The sequence below is a fragment of the Alosa alosa genome, chromosome 18 (genome assembly GCF_017589495.1).
Source record: "Alosa alosa isolate M-15738 ecotype Scorff River chromosome 18, AALO_Geno_1.1, whole genome shotgun sequence".
Taxonomy (NCBI): domain Eukaryota; kingdom Metazoa; phylum Chordata; class Actinopteri; order Clupeiformes; family Clupeidae; genus Alosa; species Alosa alosa.
In genome coordinates this window covers 21704683-21726127 of record NC_063206.1, presented here as the reverse complement: position 1 = coordinate 21726127, position 21445 = coordinate 21704683, and the positions used below count along the sequence as shown (strand labels likewise).

Genomic DNA, 21445 nt, shown 5'->3' with positions numbered 1-21445 from the left:
TTACAGTGCATACGGAAAGTATTCACAGTGCTTCACTTTTTCCACATTTCATTATGTAATGTTTCAGACTCATCTTAAAATGGATTAAATTTAGTTTCTCATCAATCTACACACAATACTCCAACACCCCACAAAAAAAGCAAGTGTTTGGAGTGTTTTGTACATTTATAAAAAAAAAATGACACTTGTCGTTGAGTTCTGGTGCATCCTACTTCTATCAATGGTCATTGACATGCTTCTACAACTGTACTGTACCTAACTGAATTCACTGGACATTATTAGGAGAGGCACACATCTCTTTATGTAAGGTCACATTCAATGGTGCATGTCAGAGTGAAAACCATGGGGATGTCCGCTTCCTTGTTGTCCCTGTCAAGGTTGTCATGGTCGTGGACACCTCAACAGGCACAGGCAAGGTAGGCCTACAATATACAATATAGATTAAAAACAAATAATAATTAAAAAAACGTTCTGGAATGTGTCATGATTTGCACACCCTCATGCAGTAACTTAGAAATGTTTCACTGTTTCATGATTCATTTTGTGATTTGTGTGCTGTTGACTTACAAACCAGAGGCCTGTGAACATCTTTATGTTTATATAGCCGAAGCAGACAACATGCTGTGTATGCGCGAGTAAAAATAGCTATAGTAAGTAGCGACACGTGTGCAGCCTAAAGTAACAAGATGCACATACTTTTAAACAGTCAATGTTGTCTGGTAAGTGAAAAGCAGTCAGCATTAAAGCTGCTCCTACTGTATTTATTGGAAACATTTTGGTCTTCCTTCTAGCACTTCTGTCTGAGGTGTGTCAGTGGCTCTTATAATGTTACTGCTACTACACTGCACATATCTGTACATGTTGTTCTTACATTGATCATATAGGAATATTTATTCTGCTCTTATAAGATTACTGCTAATAGACTGCACATGTTTATATTTAATTTATATTACTGTAAACCACCTTCTGTAAACCAACTGTATACTACATGTCTACACTGCACTATCTTGTCCTTCTGGCTATGCACCACCTGTCTATACTTTGTATATCACATTGCACTTTTCTGCTTTTTTGCACTTCTGGTTAGACTCAAACTGCAATCAAATAAAAAGGGAGTCATTTAACACATACATGAGAGGAAAGTTTATAAGACATTGAAGTCATAATAACTGAAAGGGAGAAAGCATGGATGTGGAATAAAAGTACAATTGTGTGTGTGTGTGTGGGAGGGGGGGGGGGTGTTGTATCTTAAGAATTCCCTGTGGTTGAGTTAAGTATTTTCAACCTTACCAACAGAATCTCTTGACAGAGCATTGAATTGAACCTGTGGAAAGGCCTGCAGATGTTCCCATCTGAAACCCCCAAGTGTCAAAGTGAATGTGCAATGACTGACAACCTATAGCCTGCTCTCAGCATCTCCTCAGTCCCCTAGCCTCTTTTATAGCTGCTAACCCCCATCATCTTTTGAGGCTGCTCATTGTTGAGCTCTCTCCAGCTCAGTGCTATTGTAAGGGGCTTGGCAGCTGCTGGCAAAGAAACAAATCTCACTGCATGGTTCACATTTTGCATCTGATATTGAGCTGACCTTCACAAACGATCACACACAGGCTCTGTGTGAAATGTCTCTAAGAGTTCATTACACACTTTAGACATAGTGTAAGGATAAGACAAAACAGTGGCAAACAAAAGTGACAAGGTATCATCATTTCTCAAAATGCATGTAGATACACAGAACACACGATCGATCCCCATTTCGCACCCATAGACATGAACTACGACAAAGTATCTTGCTCCGCCTATGTATAATCTTTGACTGTACTGCAAGAGCAGACATGGGCAGTATTTTAATTATTTTAAATACATATTTAATTACTTTAGCGTATTTTGTAATTCGTATTTTGCAGGATTGGAACAAATCTAATGTAGTTTGTATCAAAATACTTTGAGGGATTGTATTTAGAGTATTTCAAATACTTAAATACTTAAGAAAAATCTGCCATTTTTTTCTCTAAGAAGCCAAAATTGAATCACTCAGTTAAATATACTACCTATAACCATGTCAATATCATAGTCTGGGAGCCAAAGGCCAGAATCTTGGTGAACCTGTTTTGTCGGTTGAAGTTTTTTTTTTCTTTGCCGTTTCTTGTTGCCTAGGGGTCCATAAGCTCCATAAGAATACGGTGGGTGCCCGATAATATCACTTGGGCAATTCCCTATATTCAGCTCTAAAGTTGACCTAAGTAGCAATTTGTCCATAAAAATACTAATTTCATTACCCTTTTGGAAGGACAGCATTGCTAAGGGAGCCAAAATGGTCAACATGGGTTGTAAACCCAATATCTTTTATATTGTTTGTGCCGCCAATTTTATGTCACACCCTGAGACACCCTAGACAACTTAAAAGCTCTAAGCAGTCTTAAAATCTGTCTTTTCTGTTTCATCATCCCCTCAGAACACTGAAAGTTGAAAAAAATTAAAAAGTAACTAACTTCAGTAGCTTAAATTGTCGGGTGTGTCAAGTGCTACAAGACTAAAAATTGAAAACAGATAAGATATTTAGGGAGAACATTAGGACATGGACCCCATATGATGACCTTTGACCCCATGACCATGAGTACCTCATAGCTGATGTTCATTCTCACTACAGGACAACTTATATACTATTAAAACCACTTAATGGATTTGACATGAGGATTTATGCAAGGGATAACGAATCCCCAATGCAAAGACAGTTTTCTGCATCAACGTAATTAACTCTGAATATCGGGACACCTTACAGGATGTTATTCTGTTTGTCCCCCATGTTGCCAGTCATGTATGTAGGCAATTAGGCATGCATATATAGCACAAAAAGGGAAATGCCGTTCAGTTTAAAAAGAGGCTGACCTAAATTTGTCGTACTACATTAATTGGTTACGGAAATGATGGTGGGTAGTTTGCTGTTACAGCTAATTCCACTTTTGTGACGTCTGCTTCATGTGAGTTCAATCATCGTTTACATTGATATGGGACACTGATTACATTTTTTTTTTACCAGATCTACTTCAATGTACCCAATGTACAGAATGAATTAATAGCCCTCTGCCAACCAATCAGTCTTTTGGGGATATGTTTTCAATAAAATGTTTCTCTTAAGGGTTGGTATACCATGATTATTGCGTGGGTATTTTTGTATTTTCAAATGACTAATTACTTGTATTTTAACTAAATACATTTTTCACATCAGTATTTTGTATTTTATTGTGTTATATTTTATGAGCCAGTATTTGTAGTTTGTAACACCTCTGTGCAACAGATGCCGTCCTTCTGATGAGACATTAAACCGAGGTCCTGAATCACTGTGGTCTATAAAGATCCCATGGCACTTATCGCAAAGAGTATGGGGTTTCTCCGGTGTCCTGGCTAAATTCCCAATCTGGCTCATTCAATCTGGCCCCTTAATTATCCCCCCAGTGTTAACTGGTTCATTCGCTCACTCACTCTCCACCTCAAGCTGGTGTGTGGTGAGCGTTCTGGCGCATAATGGCTGCATCACCCATGGGTCTATACATTGGTGAAGGTTAGTGAGGTTCCCCCTTCACTGTGAAGCGCTTTGAGTGTCGTGAAAAGCGCTATACTGTATAAATGTAATGTGTTGTTGTTGTTAATGATGGCTAGTCCACAAACTCTAACATTGTTTGTGCCACATTTAGTACAATATTAACAATGATAAGCATGATATTAAGTTGGTATAAACAGCCTTAATCATGTAATGACATGATCCTACACTGGAAAAAAATAACTGCTGGATTTACTTGATTTTATTGTGTAGGCCTACATCAGTTGCATGAAATGTCTAGAATTAGTCAAGCAGTTTAGCCTGACGAGGCAGACCCACATTCAAATTACATTTGCTGCCAGATTTCTGGGCTGCAAGCAGCTCACTTTTGGTTTATAAATTAACTCATGTCATAATTAGATGTCCTCAGTCTTGCATAATATGGGAACAAAGCATGGTTCATCGTAAAGCATAACACAAGATACAACTCCAAATACTGGTCTACTGGTCTCTAAGCATAATCCTCATCATAATAAGCATAATCCTCAAAATTCAAGTAAAAACCTTTGGCAACACTGGTATGTTAGCTGCGTGATTATCTCAGTGTTCTTGCAAAGGCTCATGGGAACACAATGAAATAGTGACACCAAGGCATCCCATGGGTTCATCAGGTGCTTCACATCGATCTTACATGATTCTGTTGGATTGCTGTGGCAAAATATGTCAGTTCAACGCTACACTAAAATTGTTTTTAAAAAAAAAATAAAAAAAACATGAGTTTGCTTAATTGAATGTTTTATGGTTTAGTAACTACTAGCTACAGTATACGCTTACCTTACGCGATTGAATTAGAATAAATTACTCAATTGGAATGACTATTTGAACACAATAAGATTGTGTTTCATTCAAAACTAGAGTGTTTTGTGTAATTGTAACGTAATATGGTTTGATCAATTGGACAGCCCTGACTTTTCCTTTTATACAGTGTATGGATTGGCTATGGAATGTGCGCTTCTGTGCGTCATGCTATCAACAAGCGAGCGCGCCGAAATTTTCTCCTGTCACCTGCGATATTGAGTGCAGACCCCAGTAGCTCATTCTGTATCTGAGAAGATGTCGACTGACACACTCCATCCAGACTCCAGACCGGAGTCCTCTCCTCAAACGCCTCCTTTCAATACTACGGAAATCCTGCTCTACTCTCACATAGACGAAGATGACATTTGGGAATATTTACAGCCTAAACATTATGAATGGGTTTTGATCGCGGGATACATAATCGTTTTCTTCGTCTCTCTGATTGGAAACACGTTGGGTAAGTTTTAAAGTTGTTGCATTAATCTGTGAGAGCAGTGTAGATGAAACATAATCTTGTTAGAGCACTGCAATCAGCGAAAGACACCTTTATCCCAAACTAGATACAGTATATTCCATTTGAGTGTCACATTCATTCATTTGGAATCGTTTTCAGTCGAATGTACTTTTAATGTTCGAGACCTTTTTTTCCCTTCATACTATTTGCATTTCAACACCCTCGCATTCTAAGTACTTTGACACAGATAAGAAAAGGATTAATCATTTCTACAGGGTTGTGTCTATAAATTTAAGCACATTCATTAGTTTCATGACAAGGCGGCCATGACAGTAATCAATGAGTGACATGGTATGGCCTTAATGTGGTATGGTACTGTATGGTATGGGCTGTTGGATCCTCCGGGTTGGTCTGAAGACGCAGCTGTGCGCCATGTCATTGCCATTGGACTGAGTTGGACTAAGTTAACACGGACTTTTCTTTATTTAAATTTCTTATTTATTTATTTTATTACTTGTTCATTTTTGTTTGTTGTCTGTCTTGTATGTCTACCGTTAGGTGTCTCGGGTACGCAGGCGATTACGCCGCTCAGTCCGGCATCTTTTGTCTTTTTGTTGTGTCTTGTTTGTGGAGCGCTTTGTGTTGCACTTTGTGCATATTAAATGCACTATAAAATTCACTTGACTTGACTTAAATCTCAATCAATCATACAGACAACTGTCTATTTACATTTTATGATATACATTCTCATAATGTATCATAACTGTCATGCACATTTCTCAAACTTTTCCTCTTTGTCTTACCTCAATTAATGTGTATCTAAATGATTATTAAATGAGCATTCATTTTAAGGTACATTCATGTGAACATTCTTAGTTTTCCAAATTGGCTACTGGAATATGAATCTATCATATATTGGATCTTAAAAATCTGTTGTCATGTTTCATTGTTGCCCATGAATCAAAATTAACTTGTTTCTTGTTAGGAAATTCAACTAGCATTATACACAGATCATTGTCCTGCACCACTGTAATTGGTTTGAATAGATTATATTTGATTGAATATTTTACTAAACAGCTTTGCAGCTCTCTCTTCATGGACATCATTATATGATTGCTCACAAGTAAAGACTGTAATTCTCAACTTGAAATTAATTTATTATCTAATAAATGAGTGATATATGTGTAGTCAGACACATGAGGCTGACCTTATTCACTCCGGTGTACACTGGGCTTTGAGGCACACACAGTACTGCATCCGCCAGGATCAGCAGAATCCATACCACACCTGAGTCACACACTCCTGATTTGCTCCAGAGAAAGATAATCAATATTCTCTTGCAAAGATGCAGAATACTAGATTGCTTTGTAGGTGCTCAGATTGAGGTACTCATTTATTCCCAGTCGATGCGATAAAGCTGCAGAATGCAATGGAAATGCACCAAGAGGGAGTACTGTTTACAGAAACGGTCAAACTGGAACACACTGCCCAAACAACAGTTTGATGACACACATATCTTGTCAATGAAATCAGACTTCACAGGTTTTTACTCAATGATTTTTTGGCTGCTGCTTGATAACCTCCTCGGGAACCAGTGGGCTGAGAGAGCAGTATTGCTTGGCTCCGCTGACAAAATGACGTGTGACTGAAACAGCTAAGCCCCAGCTTTGGAGGAGATGTGTAGATTTTCGATAAAAACAAGAGTAATTGGCCAGCTGACACGGCTCATCAATTTAGCTTCTCCATCTTAGTTGGCAGCGTCTGTCAATCATCAACATCTTTTACGCACAAGCAATCTCTTCCAGCTTCACTCGCTTGCCCCCCCCCCCCCCCCCCCCCCTTAACTTTATACCATCTCCAGTAGTACCCCCTTACCTTTATACCATCTCCAGTAGTACCCCCTTACCTTTATACCATCTCCAGTAGTACATGTGCTAGACTCCTCTGGCCCAGATCTGGCAGGTTCAAGTCTAGACACAGTAATTCACTGACCTTGACTGTGGTGTCTTTTTCAGCCAGCATGTGCAGTAGTCAGGGAACTGAAAATGGCTCCTGTCAACTCAAAAGCAGCGCACCACAGACATGGACAAAGGCAAGGATGATACAGTTCCCTCACTCAAAAAAACATAGCTAAAAGATGACAGCACACATTTATACATCCATTTTTATTTCTCTGCATCATTGTCATGAAATACCATAATAGGGATTGAAGAGAGGTTTGTTTGCTGTATCGGATCCTACTTACTTGCACCACAGATTGATTGGTTGATGGATGTGGCAGGGAACCCTGAGCAGGGCAGACTCTAATAAACTAGATAACTGCCTCATCAGGCAGGAACTTAGAATAGATCCGTGCACGAAAGGCTCTCTGTGCGCTGGTTTGTTTCTGTTGGAGCCAGTTGTGTTTGAACCTGCTGCTGTTGTTAATGTAATTAGCGTCTACAGGGACTCGGTTGGGAGTTGTTGTAGATAATCAGCATGTTAAGATAAAGAAGGATTTATGCGTGTGTTAACATTTTTATTATTGGGTAAACAGGATATTCAGTTTCGGAGTGAAGATGTGAGGAGCAGAATATAACAGAAGACGCCGTTACAACACAGTTAACGCTCCACCGGAAACATGAGCATACAGGAAAAGCCTCTCGCGCACGTAGTCTATTGACTGCACATCTGACATTCACATGTAACCATCTGCCAGCCCTTCCTTAAAAAAGGTATACTTAAAGTTAATTTTATTAAGTAAACTGAAGTGTAGTTGAAGTATAATTCCCAAGTTTACTTTAGTTAGTAAGTTTATTAGTATAAATGCACTTGTAAACTTGTACATGTACTATGTTTATACTTCTTTGGACTAAATTGGCCCACTTTCAGTTTATAATAGTAAACTTGTAAGTACTGAGAACCATACTGTAAGTAAACTAGTGAAGATACTAGTTATACTATATGCTGCATTTATATCGATTATTTATATGTACTGCATTTATATTACACACATCAATTGCATCGGCTGCCATGTAGGATGCCAACTGGCACATCGGGAGCAGGAGGAGCTGGGCTTGAACCTGCAACTTTGCAGTTCCTGGACAACTCTTTACCTCCTGAGCCACTGCTGCCAACAGCTGATATGTATTTCTAGCCCAATTTGTCATGTTCATGATAGTATACTTAAAGTATATATAAGTATAAAAAATATAAGTTTACCAAAAGGGTAGTATTACAATCAGCTAAGAGAACTACATGGAACATCATTTGTATGATGCACACATTTTGGGTGTTTGGAATCCACCTGAAACTAACCCACAGTGTGTCTATGCATGTTGAAGCATTCTGGACATAGCAAACTTATCAGCAGTCAACTCATGTTGTTTATGGCAGATAAAATCTAAATGGTGGAACTGGAGGCGTTTCACAAGCCAGAAAATAAGCCTTGGGCTGGCCTCAGGCACGTGTCAGGAAAGGCTTTGAGACAGGCTCACAGTGGGGCATTTCTTCATATTGATGGTCGAGAAATGACTGAAGGTGCTGCAGTTTATGTTGAGACCAATATAAATGTATAGGTGCTAGGCACTTGGTAGATCAGATTTCACCCTTACAGTAGATTTCTCCCTTACAGTAGACTTCCCGATAAAGGCAATCATGGGGGAAACACGCCAATTAGGGACCGTTCGTTATTTATAAATGGGATCACCGGAGGAATTTAGAGTGCTTCGATCAATAGTAGCATGACCCTCCCCGGTCTACTATGTAATTTCCAACGACCCTCCAGCAGCATTTTTCAAAAATGACATAACCCTTTCTGGCTAATTGTCGATGTCTTCCGCCCACGCTCTTACGCGCATTGCAATCACATCAACTTATGCTACCGCCCTTAAATCAACCTCTGCTTTCTGATCTTACACATCACACTTCACCAAGATGGTGGCCATTTCAGTAGATTTACTCACTTTGTTGTGGAAACACAATAAGCATGGAAACTAAATGCACACTTCCTGCAACTACATTAGCCTAACGAGAAAAGTTACTCCTCTAGTAAGGTTACTCCTCTAGTAAGTATTCACATGAAATAAAACAATAAAGCATTGAGACCATTCAACAAAGCACACTGGGTAATAACAAATTCAACACATGAACTTGTTGCTATGGACTCTAGGCTTCCTCAGTCATTAATAAAGCTGCGAAGCTGAACATTATCCAAAACTCAATTTCTCAGACGAAGTCAATTTGGGAGCTTACACTCCTTCCTTCTCAAATGACTTGAAAAGGCCGTTTGCATTATTTCACAAATAATCACAGGGACCGAAAAATACCTAACATGCCAACTTTTTCCGGGTTTATCATTTTAACGTTTCCCCGTTGTCTTGCAGTTTTAATATTTTCCCGTAGAATATCCCATATTACTGTAATACTCAACATTAGTCCTGCATTCTGGCCCGTCTCTGTGTTGTCCTGTTGTTACCCTTGCCCTTCCAGTGAAACAGATGTATTCAAATCATCGTTTTGCTTGCTTGAATCTTGAACTTCGGTGTGATGTTAACCTAGGCCTATTTAAGTTAACGGCGTGGTTGTCGTGAGAACCGCGATTCATTAGCTTGCAGTGTTGGCCGTAGGCTATGCCTACGTCGCACCTGCCAGGCTACTCAGCTAGACAAAGAATCGTATATTCACTCCAAGTTGGCCTACCATAACTTACCAACTACACTGTAAACCATAAACTGGCTATTTATATGACCAAATGTATTTGTTCAACTTTATGAAGCAGAATTACGCAATGCTACTTGGAACGTAACACATTTGTGTTGGCAGGAGAGAGAATGACAGCGATTAACAAATTGCACTTGTTGCTGGTTACCAATGAATAGGCCTACTATATATTTTTTTTTGCAAACAACAAAAACAGAAAGGATGGAGACAGCAAAGCTAGAGATGGGCAGGAACGAGGTCAATTGGTATTAGAAATGCTTGTCAAAACGTTAGGAGCTGGATGTGTGGATGAATGAAGCACAAGTATGTTAAGCATGCACACTGTTTAAAGTTAGGCTACACGGTAAACTACAAGTAAACTAAAGTTAAATTTAGCTTTTTAGGGCTGGATAAAGTTGACCAAATGGATATAGGCTGTTAGGCGTGAATAAAGTAGGCTACTCCAACCCTTCCAACGTTAATGGGGACGAATGTTGACATTTTCCGTATTTTGCGTGAAAAACCCGGGAAATCTCCCTTATTTTCATTGTTCAATGTTGACGTTATATGGCGACAGAAATCAACAATCAAACAAGCCACGTGATTTTTTGTTACCTGGTTTAGGAGTAAATTCCTTTTTCTCCTTTTTGTCCACAATCCACTTGAAGAGTTTGATGACTTTGTGGATAACTGTGGATCTTTAGTATAACATAATAGGGCCAATTATCTGGCCTTATGCTGGCCTAACACCAAACAATTTTAAAGCAATTTCAGTCGGAGACTTCATTTACAAAGTTGTGGTTGTTTTACTGGATTTGCATCACACTCCAATCAACTCTATCATATAGTGTACGGTGGCATTTCGAGGAAATTACCAGTGCATGAAAATATAAACATACTGTATATTAAAGGGAAACTTGGCAACTATTTCAACTTAATAAACCCGTTTAGAAATCATTTGGATGGTTAAATGACCTGTTCCGGTGAAAATGGTGACTTTCCCGCTCAGCCTAAGCGTCCCCAGGCGGAAAACCAACCTTGCAACATTGAGACTACCGTCCCGGAAAGAGAAGTGAGAAACAAGAAACTCGTTTTAAATCGTGTTTCTTACCTTGTAACATCCACATAGTTCTGCCAAACTTATGCTAACAGTTCACTAGCTTGTAAACAAATCCATGTGCTTTATCATTACCTTTTCACACAGTTTGAAATAGCATAATGTGCAATTTCTCCAGCAGAGGGGGAAATCCTGCCAAGTTCCCTTTAACATAAAATGCCAAACAAACTTTTATTTGGAAACAGTTGGCAGGAGTCATAGTTGATAACAACTGACAGTTGAAATGGCTGAACAGTTAAATACTTGAGTTTAAATAGTTAAATTATTTAATAGTGAATTATTGTAGTGAGGACATTTATTCTGAAACAGTTGTGGGCAGAGGAAATAGTAGTCTTAAGAGAGCCAGATTGTATGCCTGAGACAGAGTATATAGTTTAAAAGTTGAATGTAGATAGTGTAATGGATGTTGATAGACAGAAAGTTGAATGGATGTTGATAGGCAGATTGTTTAATGGATGTTGATGGATAGTTTAATGGGTGGATGAGTGAATGGTTTGAAGAGGATGAATGGATAGAAAGTTGGATGAAATGTGCCTGATATCCTTGTAGAATGGAGAGACACAGAGAGAGTTGGCCTAGTTCAACAGAAAGCAGTTGATACAGGTGCAATCAGTTGAACTGATTCTTTGATGGGGCCTAGATGAGCAGCTGGAAGTTGATACAGGTGCAAATCAAGTTAATACAAGGAAGTATGCATAATTAGTCCATTGTGATGTCATCAGCCTAATGTTAAGGCTATGGGGATTTTTTAAAAGTTAATAATTAATAGTTTAAAAAGTATAAAAGTTACAAAGATGAAAAATACAAAGCAAAGCCTACATGTCCTAAATAAGACCAACACAACATAGTTTAAATGAAGTTTCTACGTTAAATGGTTGAAGCTGCATTAACTGCGTTAGAAGAAGACGAATAATAAGAACTAGAAAACGCAATTCCAGGGAATTACTAGTGCATGAAAATGCAAAACATATGGTGTGAAATATAGTGTTAAAACAGATGATGTGCTAATTGGCAACCAACATGATGAGGTTTAATATAGTTGAAATGACTGAACAGATAGGTGGATAGTTTAAAAGGTTAAATTATTTGCTAGGTAGACGAGGTTTAATATAGTTGGAATGACTGGACAGTTAAATAGGTGGATAGTTTAAATGGTTAAATTATTTGCTAGGTAGATGAGATTTAATATAGTTGGAATGACTGAACTACGTGGATGAGGTTTAATATAGTTGGAATGACTGAACAGTTAAATAGGTGGATAGTGTAAAAGGTTAAATTATTTGCTAGGTAGATGAGGTTTAATAGTTGGAATGACTGAACTATGTAGATGAGGTTTAATATAGCCTGGCCACCTGGCCTAGGATTCTAATTGCTTAACGGCAGTCTTAATATAGCCATACTGTATGCTTAAAGCCTGAGACAGAGTATATAGTTTTAAAAAATGTAGATAGTGTAATGGATGTTGATAGACAGAAAGTTGAATGGATGTTGATAGGCAGATTGTTTAATGGATGTTGATGGATAGTTTAATGGGTGGATGAATGAATGGTTTGAAGAGGATGAATAGATAGAAAGTTGGATGAAATGTGCCTTATTTCCTTGTAGAATGGAGAGACACAAAGAGAGTTGGCCTAGTTCAACAGAAAGCAGTTGATACAGGTGCAATCAGTTGAAGTGATTCTTTGATGGGGTCTAGATGAGCAGCTGGAAGTTGCTAATCAAGTTAATTAGTCCATTGTGATGTCATCAGCCTAATGTTAAAGGAGAATTCTGGTGTGATATTGAGCTAAAGTGTATTGAATGAAACATGATACCGAGTGTGAACGTATGTCTCATAGCCCATCTCGGCTTGTCCCCTGCACTCCAAAATCTGGCGCTAGTTAGCCGATGCTACCAACAGCTTTTTCAATAGTGGTGCTTCGGCATCGGGCTAGCCATGCAAATAAATCACTGTTTTACACCCATTTACGAGGCTCAATGTATCTCCACACTTCATTGGTAGACTTCTGAGGGCCCTGACATTTAAAACGAGACATTGAGAACTTTGAAAAAGCACTGGTAGTTTACTTACAAGACGTAAGTAAGTACAAGACTTATTTATACAGACAGTATCTTCACGAAGTTTAGCGTTTGCAGCCATCTTGAATTTAGTCACAATAAGTCGAGCAACGAGTAAGAATGAACAGGTATGATAAGGGATCAGATTCCAAAAATAATTCAGTGGAAATGCATGGATTCCAGTTGCTGCTACGGGAAGAAACTGGAATCCATGCATTTCCACTGAATAACAAATAACTTTGAGATAACAGTAACAAGTAATGAATAATGTATTACGCTTTTGAAGTAACTTGCCCAACACTGCTATTGAATGCTTCTCAGTAAATAGTAAATATGGCCCAATGATTCTTATTAGACAGCCAATATATCATATGATTAAATTAAACTTAAATTGTATATTTAAGTCATGTGACATTACCATCGTCCTCAAAAACCTATGAATCAGATTCAATTTCCTGAATAATATTCACTGAGAGTCTCATTTTAGTTCCATGTCTTCTTCAGGTTTCACATGTGTTACATTCTCTCTCTCTCTCTATTGTTTCAGTTTGCTTTGCAGTGTGGAAAAATCATCACATGCGCACAGTAACCAACTGTTTCATTGTGAACCTCTCCTTTGCCGACATCCTCGTCACCGTCATCTGTCTACCGGCAAGTCTTGTTGTGGACATCACCGAGACCTGGTTCTTTGGGAGCACCCTTTGTAAAGTGGTTCCGTATTTACAGGTAAAGGCTTTGCAATAGGCTATTTTTGAAACCTTTTCTTGTATTATTTCAAGTTCTTTACACTCAAACACTCAACAAATTACAATGTTCCTGGTTAAAAAATAATAGAAACTGTAGAATAAAAATTGGGTTAATCATCTCACAATAAAAGAAAACAGCAATTACATTTAATTTAAATAAATGGACATTATCGGTATACATTCACCTTCAGAATACTTTGCAGCTCGTAAAAACTTTTTGTGGCTTCTCTATCATTTGAAGCGACTGGCAACTTTCCCACAGTCTATACAGGCTAGATAGCGCTTAGGGATCAGTAATGCCATGCCTCTCTCCACGGAAATCAATGGAACATTAATTTGTGTCTGCCAGTGATGTGTTTTAAGTGCCCTGGTCTTTTGCAGTCCATGGACAAATGGTTTTATCCCTCTTCAGAATCAATTAGATTAATTGTTTTGTCGTTTTAGATTTCTCTGTTGTATCATCATCTTATCAGTGATTGATAAGAAGTTCCTGGAAATGTCAGTTCTCCCTTTTAATGCAAGTTCACAGACAGATCTATCAACAGTCAAGTCAAGTCACTATATTTATATTTAGAAAAAAACAACCATTGACCCAAAGTGCTTCACAGGTAAGGCTATCTTACAAAAAAAGCAAAGGAAGGAGATTGACAAATAAAATAAAATAAAAAAGGGGGGATATATAGTCAAGGCATTAAGATGACAATAACACAAGACACAAGACACAAGCCAGGTATAAAGGTTACAATGCTCATAAAACTAGAGATAAAACATAGAATAAATGAATAAATAAATAGACAAATAAATACACAAAGGGCTATTAAAAAATCCAAAATAAGATAATACTAAAATCAAGAAAAAAAAACAAAAAACAAATAAAATAAAATACAATAGGACCAGTAAGGATAAGAAAACCAGAGAGTTATTTAGACAGAGCTAATAGCAAGGGTAAAAAGGTGGATTTTTAAACCAGACTTAAAACTGGAGATAGTTTGGCAAGATTTGGCATGGGGAGGGAGGCTATTCTAAGGTTAAGGGGCTGTAACTGAGAAAGTCCTATCTCCTTTGGTTTTAAGACATGTGTGTGGGACTGTGAGGAGTTGCTGAGAGGATGACCTGAGTGACCTTGTGGCAGAGTAGGGAAAAGCTCTTTTTTTTATTTAAAATCAATTCTGTATTTGATAGGAAGCCAATGCAGGTGAACCAGGACAGGTGTGATGTGCTCCCTTTTCTTAGTTCCTGTTAAAAGTCTAGCTGCAGCATTTTGGACCAATTAAAGCTTTGAAATGTTGGCCTGGGTCAGACCACTGTATATGAGTTACAGTAATCAAGGCAGGATGTGATAAAAGCATGAATAATGGTGTCCAGATCATTGTGAGATAAAAACAAGGTTTAAGCTTAGCTATAGTTCTTAGATGATAAAAGCTACCCTTCACCACACTGTTCACTTGTTTATTAAAATTCAGAGAACTATCAACTATCATGCTTGACTCTCTCTGTTGACGATGTTGTTTATTGATTCACACCCACACATATTTTAGTGCATTATAGGACCTGTGTCATAATCTTCATATTTTTGTGTTTTAGATTGTGTTGTATTTGTGTAATTGTTTATGATGCAATGTGGTATTATCAGTGGGATGTAAGATAAGATAAGATAAACTTTATTGTCCCTCAAGGGGAAATTTGTCTTGGGCTGTAAAGTGCATTCACTGTGAACAACAATCACATACATGCAGGACAACAGTCACATACATGCAGGACAACAGTCACATACATGCAGGACATGACCCTGATAAAGGGAGAAAATAGCCCTTAAAATGTGTAGGAAGGCATGAATAGATAAATTGTGTAGTGGAGCCACTTGGTTTATAAAAAAAAGGGATAAATAGATTTCTAAAATTCATGTTTCCTTCCTTCCCTTGTTTTATTAGAGCCACCGATGTAAGAAGGAAGGACTGCTTAAAACGGTTGCTCTTATAGCTAATGGCCCTAAACCGCTTCCCTGATGGCAGTAGCTCGTATTCAGTATGGAGAATATGAGTTGAGTCATCAAGAATTTTATGTGCCTGATTTACCATCACCTTTTCAAAAATGGATTGAAGGGATGGGTAATCCCCTCTATTCATTACCTTCATCGCTGTTTTTACTAAAATCTCTCCACCTTAGATTTAAGCTGTACTGTGAGAGGGTCAAACCAGGCAGCCATACCATATCTGATTAAACTTTCCAATGCAACATTGTAGAATAGTATCATAATGTTGGTACAGTACTTACACCAAACAGTCTCCACCTGCGTAGGAAGTGTAGTCTCTGGCCCAGCTTGGCACAGAGACACTCTACCTGCACATTCCATTTTAGTTGATTGTCAATATGGATTCCTACTGTAGGTACTTATAGGACGCTACTTGCTCAATCTTTATGTCTCCTATAACTACAGGGTTGTTGGATTCCACTTTCTTAGGGTCAAAGACCATTTCCTTGGTTTTAGCTGTGTTTAGATGATTTCTCTCACATCAGTCCCGAAAGGAGCTGATTTCATTAAAATATGTTAGGAGACTGTCACCCGCTTTTGATAAACTAAGAATGATTGTATCATCCGAATATTTGATTATATGATTATTTTCTTCTCTGCTCCTGCAATCATTAGTATAGAGCGTGAACAGGATGGGTGAACTCACTGCCCCTTGTGGTGTCCCTATGCTGCAGGGTTTTGCATCAGAAAGCGTGCTGTTTACTGTATTCTAACTTGTTGTGATCTATTTATTAGGAATGAATGGAACCACCTTATAATGGTTGGGCTAACTTCTAGCTTTATCAGTTTCTGTAAATTGAATTATCGGTTGGGATACTCATCAACTCTAAAAACACACAAACAAACAATAGACAAATAAGCAACAGTCAGTCAGATGTATACGCAGGTCATATAGGTGTGTACACTTAAAACACATGATCATCAGTATGATGCAGTTATCTATTTGAGTGGTCATCAGTGGTGAAACAGACACACACACACACACACACACACACACACACACACACACACACACACACACACACACACACACACACACACACAGATATATCTATCGATCTACATGTATAGTACCTCTCTCTCTCTCTCTCTCTCTCTCTACATTCTTCTTCCTGTTTATGGCATCTATTTGCTTCCTTCCATCCTTTCCTCCTTCCTTCTTTCCTTTCTTGCTCCATCCATTCATTTTGGCACTTTCTTTTCTCGTTAACGCTGTGTTCCCTCTTCCTGGTAGACCATCTCTGTGTCCGTGTCCGTACTGACCCTCAGCTGCATCGCTCAGGACCGGTGGTATGCAATCTGCCACCCGCTCATGTTCAAGAGCACGGCCAAGCGGGCACGCAAGTCCATCCTCCTCATCTGGGTGGTGTCCTGCATCATAATGATCCCCCAGGTCGTCGTCATGGAGTGCAGTCAGTTCCCAGAACTCACCAACAAGACCAGCCTCTTCACCGTGTGTGATGAGCATTGGAGTGGTAAGAGACCTGGCTGAAGCCTCTGCAGCTGAGGTTGCACAGCGCACTACACCGTACCGTCTGGTTCCGTGTGGCTTCACTGAAACCACAGAGGTTTATCAGCTGTGCACTTATCTGCAGGGGAATCTGAAGTGGTTCTAAAAACACTCACCACCAATAAGCCCCTCTTTTCAAAAACACCTGAGATGGGACATTGTTTAGATGTGCACTTGAAGTGGTAAACAGTGAAAAGGCAAGATGCCAGCATAAACATCATCCAGGTGTCCACTATCGATGCTCTGCCGTTCTGTGTCGCTCAGATTAACTGTGAAGTCAGGGGCCATTGGCTCTATTGGAAGATGTCAAAATTAAGCTGGGCACACAGAGAACCTCATTAAAATAAAGTAGTCTTCGAAAGATATCATAGACACAGATGGACTCCACATTCCAAAAAATAGTCAGTCAGTAACACCTTTGAGATTACTGAGCAGATCAAAGAGAACCTCACTAACACCCCATTCCTCTTTTACAACATCTTTGCCAGTAGCAATATGTTCATTCAGGTTATCACTTGAAAGGCAAGCTTGCCTTGCTGTAGTTATTGGCTTGTATGGCATCCATCAACACATTGCTGTCCTGAAGAGACAGGCCCCATAGTTGGTAGGCATTTTCCTTCATTTCTATTGATACGAAAGATTGATTATCCAAATACAGAAGCTGCAATGTCTTGGTGACACGTTATTTCAATGTCAGCCGCTGACAGTTGGCACAAAAAGTGATTCTATTGCCTGTCATATTGGTGAGAGAATGCTGAATTGATTCAACCTGTGACAATGACATTGGCACAAAAAACACAGAAGAAGCTTTTATGATAACAGCCTTTAGACAATGTGCCGTGTCAATTGCTAGTTAGCCAATAAAAGCCACATAAAAACAATTTATTTTTCAGTTAAACCATCTCAAAAGCCTTTTCTGACAGTTATGAAATTAACTTCAAACATTGGTACCAGACAGTGATGGCTCTGCTAAATGCTAAAATGTGTCAAAAGCTTAAGTCTTTTCTGCCTTTCTCTGCCTGTTGGACACACTCTGTGAAGGCCTTTTTAAGTGTTGATGGTCTTAGCAATAAGAAATTAGCCAGCAGATTACCTATCCTCTGAAGTCAGAATATTTTAAATGTTGCTTGTTGCATGTTGCAGACTATTTTCAGAAAAAATACTATAATGATTATAATGACAAGCATCAACTAGGAAGACAATAAAAACAGGAGCCTCAGTGTTGTTATTTAGAGTGATATATTTCCTAGTTGATGTATTTATTCTCATTCTCTCTGTCACAGATGAAATCTACCCCAAGGTCTACCACACCTGTTTTTTCATCTTCACATACTTTGCTCCACTGTGCCTCATGGTCCTGGCATACATCCAAATTTGTCACAAGCTTTGGTGTCAGCAGGTATGTTTTTTGAGATCTAAAAGCTCTGGGAGTGTTCAAGTGTTCCTGTAGAAAAGAAACACAGCGCACTTCAAAGCATGCCCTCACCTCTTTCTTTTCTCAACAGATTCCAGGAACATCATCAGGAGTGCAGAGAAAGTGGCACTCACTGCAGTGTGCCACCTTGGCATCGGGCACCGGTCCATCTGTCAAGGTGAAAACCAGCGCAGTGACGGCAGAGGTCAAGCAGGTGAAAGCCCGGCGGAAGACGGCTCGCATGCTGATCGTGGTCCTCTTTGTGTTCGCACTATGCTACCTGCCGATCAGTGTCCTCAATGTGATGAAGAGGTTGGTTGATGGTTTGGTTGGTTGGTTGGCTGGTTGATGAAGTAGTATTGTGTCTGCAAGGCCAAGATGCAGGTAGATGTTGAGTAAACATAGAAGTGTTTGCTTTATTCCTTAAAGTGCTTTGTAACCTTAAAATATCATTCCTGCCTCAACTCCATGTCCCAGTCAGCAGTGAAGTCGTTTTCACAGCTTGATTAAATGTTTGCGATTCATTTGGGTAATTGACAGATTATGTTTTAAAATATATTGAGAGGGTAAAAAAAATCACTTCTTTTTCTGTTTTTTGTTTGAATAATAATTTTCAGGGTGTTTGGGACATTTCAATATATAAACAACAGAGAGACGGTGTATGCCTGGTTTACCATCTCCCACTGGCTGATATATGCGAACAGTGCAGCAAATCCCATCATTTATAATTTCCTCAGTGGTGAGTAAGCTGTGCCCTTCATTTACCCCATCTACTGGACACAACAGGTCATCACAGGCCAAACAGTTCCCTAGACTCACAACTTGTCATAATGAATGAAGTTGAGGCTTAGAAAGAAGAAAAATAAGACTTCAAAGCCTCATTAGCGCTATTCAGAACAGTTTCCTTTGTAAATTTTTTTGTATTTCCTTTACTCCATCTTAAATATCTCATAGACTTTTGAGCTCTGCCTTTGCTTTTAAAGGACCATGCTAATAATGGAAGGTCTGGGTTTAAAGCTGGACAGAATAGGACAGTCATATTAAACTCAAAGGGAGCAGCTTTTTGTGATTCAAAGAGTATCTCAGCCTTTCTTTCTCCTCATTTATTCCTGCAGGTAAGTTTCGTGAGGAGTTCAAAGCAGCATTCTCCTGCCACTGCTATGGTCGCCAGGAGACCGGCGAGAAACAGCGTGTGAGAACAAGAACCAGCACAGAGAGCCGGAAATCCCTCTCCACCCAGATGAGCAACCTCGACAGCGTCTCCCGCATTTATGACCATGTGCTGTAGGCCAGTGAGAATTCTAAAAGAGATTCAACCATACACAATCATTCTCAGATGTGAGAAGACTTTAAATGTTATCATGGCTGTGGAATGAGCAGGGAAGTCAATGAGCAAAGAGGGGTATGCATTTCCAATAACTAAATGAAACAAATATCATACAATTTTGTTCTCTGCACCCTTTAGAGGATAGACCACTGATTTGCTCATGACATCAAATACAACAGGATATTGATAAACATTGGGGTGTGGTTAAAAGCATTTGTATAGGACTGTATTGCTCTTCAAGATAAAAAATGTATTTTGTCACCCTTCTCTAGTGCATACCTCATACACAGGGAACAGTGAGAGAATGGGGAGTGAAATGTAGTTGGGGTGTGGTTAAAAAAAAGTATTTGTATAGTTTTTGGAGAAACTCTGGAAACTCTAGGGAAGTTTTAGGATAGATGCTGCACAGACAAAAATCATAACATAAAAACATTAATTTATTAATCTTCATTTGTGATTTCTGCTTTGTGTCAACGTTTATTTGCTGAGACATGATATGAATGTTGTAATTTATTTTCGCTGTATACTTGTTGGAAGTTGTCATGTGATATGATCATCATGATCATTAGTATAATCATCAGTATATTGCAACAGGACATGTACTTAGTAAGGGTATTTATTTTTGAAGGGTTATAATAATTTCATATGAGCATTATATGTTGTAGTTGGCTACACAAGACCATGTCATGGGTAAAACTGCAGTGTGTCTTTGATTGTTGGGAGTATAATGATGACAAATATCAGGTTTTGATATTTTGTTAATTTATAAAACCTGTTGAAAATTACTGTATTGCTCTTCAAGATAAAAAAAAAATATTTTGTCACCTTCCTCGAGTGCATACCTCACACACAGGGAACAGTGTTTTTTATATATAGTTTATCTCTAAAATAAAACTGCATATGGTTACTCACAAGTGCTCCTGAATGAATGGTGCTTCCTAATTAGTTCTTGTTGCTGTCATTGTAGTCACTCAAGCATTCCTATTAAGAAATATAAATCCAAAAATATATACTGGGAGGGTTCCATTAATGCCATTCGCCAAAGGGATGCTTAAATCTATGACTCAGCACACCACAGTTATCTCTGCAATTATCAGGTTGGAATATTTGCATGTTTCATATAAATATTTACATGATGCTTGATGGCCCTTGTTCACTGATGGTTGACAGTGCCTGAAATTCAATCTGAGGAAAACAAATATGTCACTCACCCAGGCAACCAGCGCTTTTATACTGGGAAGCACATCTATGTCAAAGGCTCAAAATGCTCTCCCATACGATTTTTGTTTTTTGCTACATTTTGCAACATTTTGTCTGTGAATACAGACAAATACAATCGAAGTCAACACTTTCATGTTTTCATTGGCTCTCCAGGCTGTGTGCATGTGAATTATTTTACTATGTGTAAACTAACACATTGTATTTACATGTAAACTTTCTTTACTGTATTTTGACATTTGAACTAGTCAGTGATGTGACCTGTTGCTAAAAATTTGAATCAATTTAGGACATACATACATATACATACATTTAGGACACAATACGTAAAAGACTAGAGCAGGCTATAGTCTTCCTGGCTCTCTAAGTATCCTGTTGATAAAAAACACTTTGCAACAGCTGCGTGTCTGATAAATAGCACATAGATGTAAAAAAAAAAGCCACACAATGGATTTCTTTTTGTCATAAAATACACATGCAAAACAGTAGCCTA

At 38.6% G+C, this 21445-nt stretch overlaps 1 protein-coding gene across 4 annotated transcripts; it reads left to right on the top strand.

Annotated features, from left to right (window-relative positions):
- The first annotated feature begins 4636 nt into the window (after nt 1–4636).
- Nucleotides 4637–20563, top strand: hcrtr2 (hypocretin (orexin) receptor 2). Of its 4 annotated transcripts, none has more exons than XM_048270591.1 (9): nt 4778–4853; nt 7387–7564; nt 7869–7976; nt 13253–13431; nt 16718–16958; nt 18277–18392; nt 18499–18719; nt 19025–19146; nt 19523–20563. In XM_048270591.1, exons 4-9 carry the CDS (start codon nt 13282–13284, stop codon nt 19693–19695), a joined length of 1023 nt encoding a protein of 340 aa, XP_048126548.1. In that variant the 5' UTR covers nt 4778–4853; nt 7387–7564; nt 7869–7976; nt 13253–13281; the 3' UTR covers nt 19696–20563. The 4 variants fall into 4 exon arrangements, with proteins under 4 accessions (XP_048126547.1, XP_048126548.1, XP_048126550.1 ...); XM_048270592.1 differs by lacking the exon at nt 4778–4853 and adding an exon at nt 7106–7278; XM_048270593.1 differs by lacking the exon at nt 7869–7976.
- The last annotated feature ends 882 nt before the right edge of the window (nt 20564–21445 follow it).

Bases quoted from the DNA above. Each gene is read 5' to 3' on its own strand.
- hcrtr2 (XM_048270590.1), top strand. From the start codon at position 4,652: ATGTCGACTGACACACTCCATCCAGACTCCAGACCGGAGTCCTCTCCT. The intron at 16,959-18,276 runs GTAAGAGACCTG...TCTCTGTCACAG, and splicing joins GTGTGATGAGCATTGGAGTG to ATGAAATCTACCCCAAGGTC. The intron at 18,720-19,024 runs GTTGGTTGATGG...AATAATTTTCAG, and splicing joins GTCCTCAATGTGATGAAGAG to GGTGTTTGGGACATTTCAAT.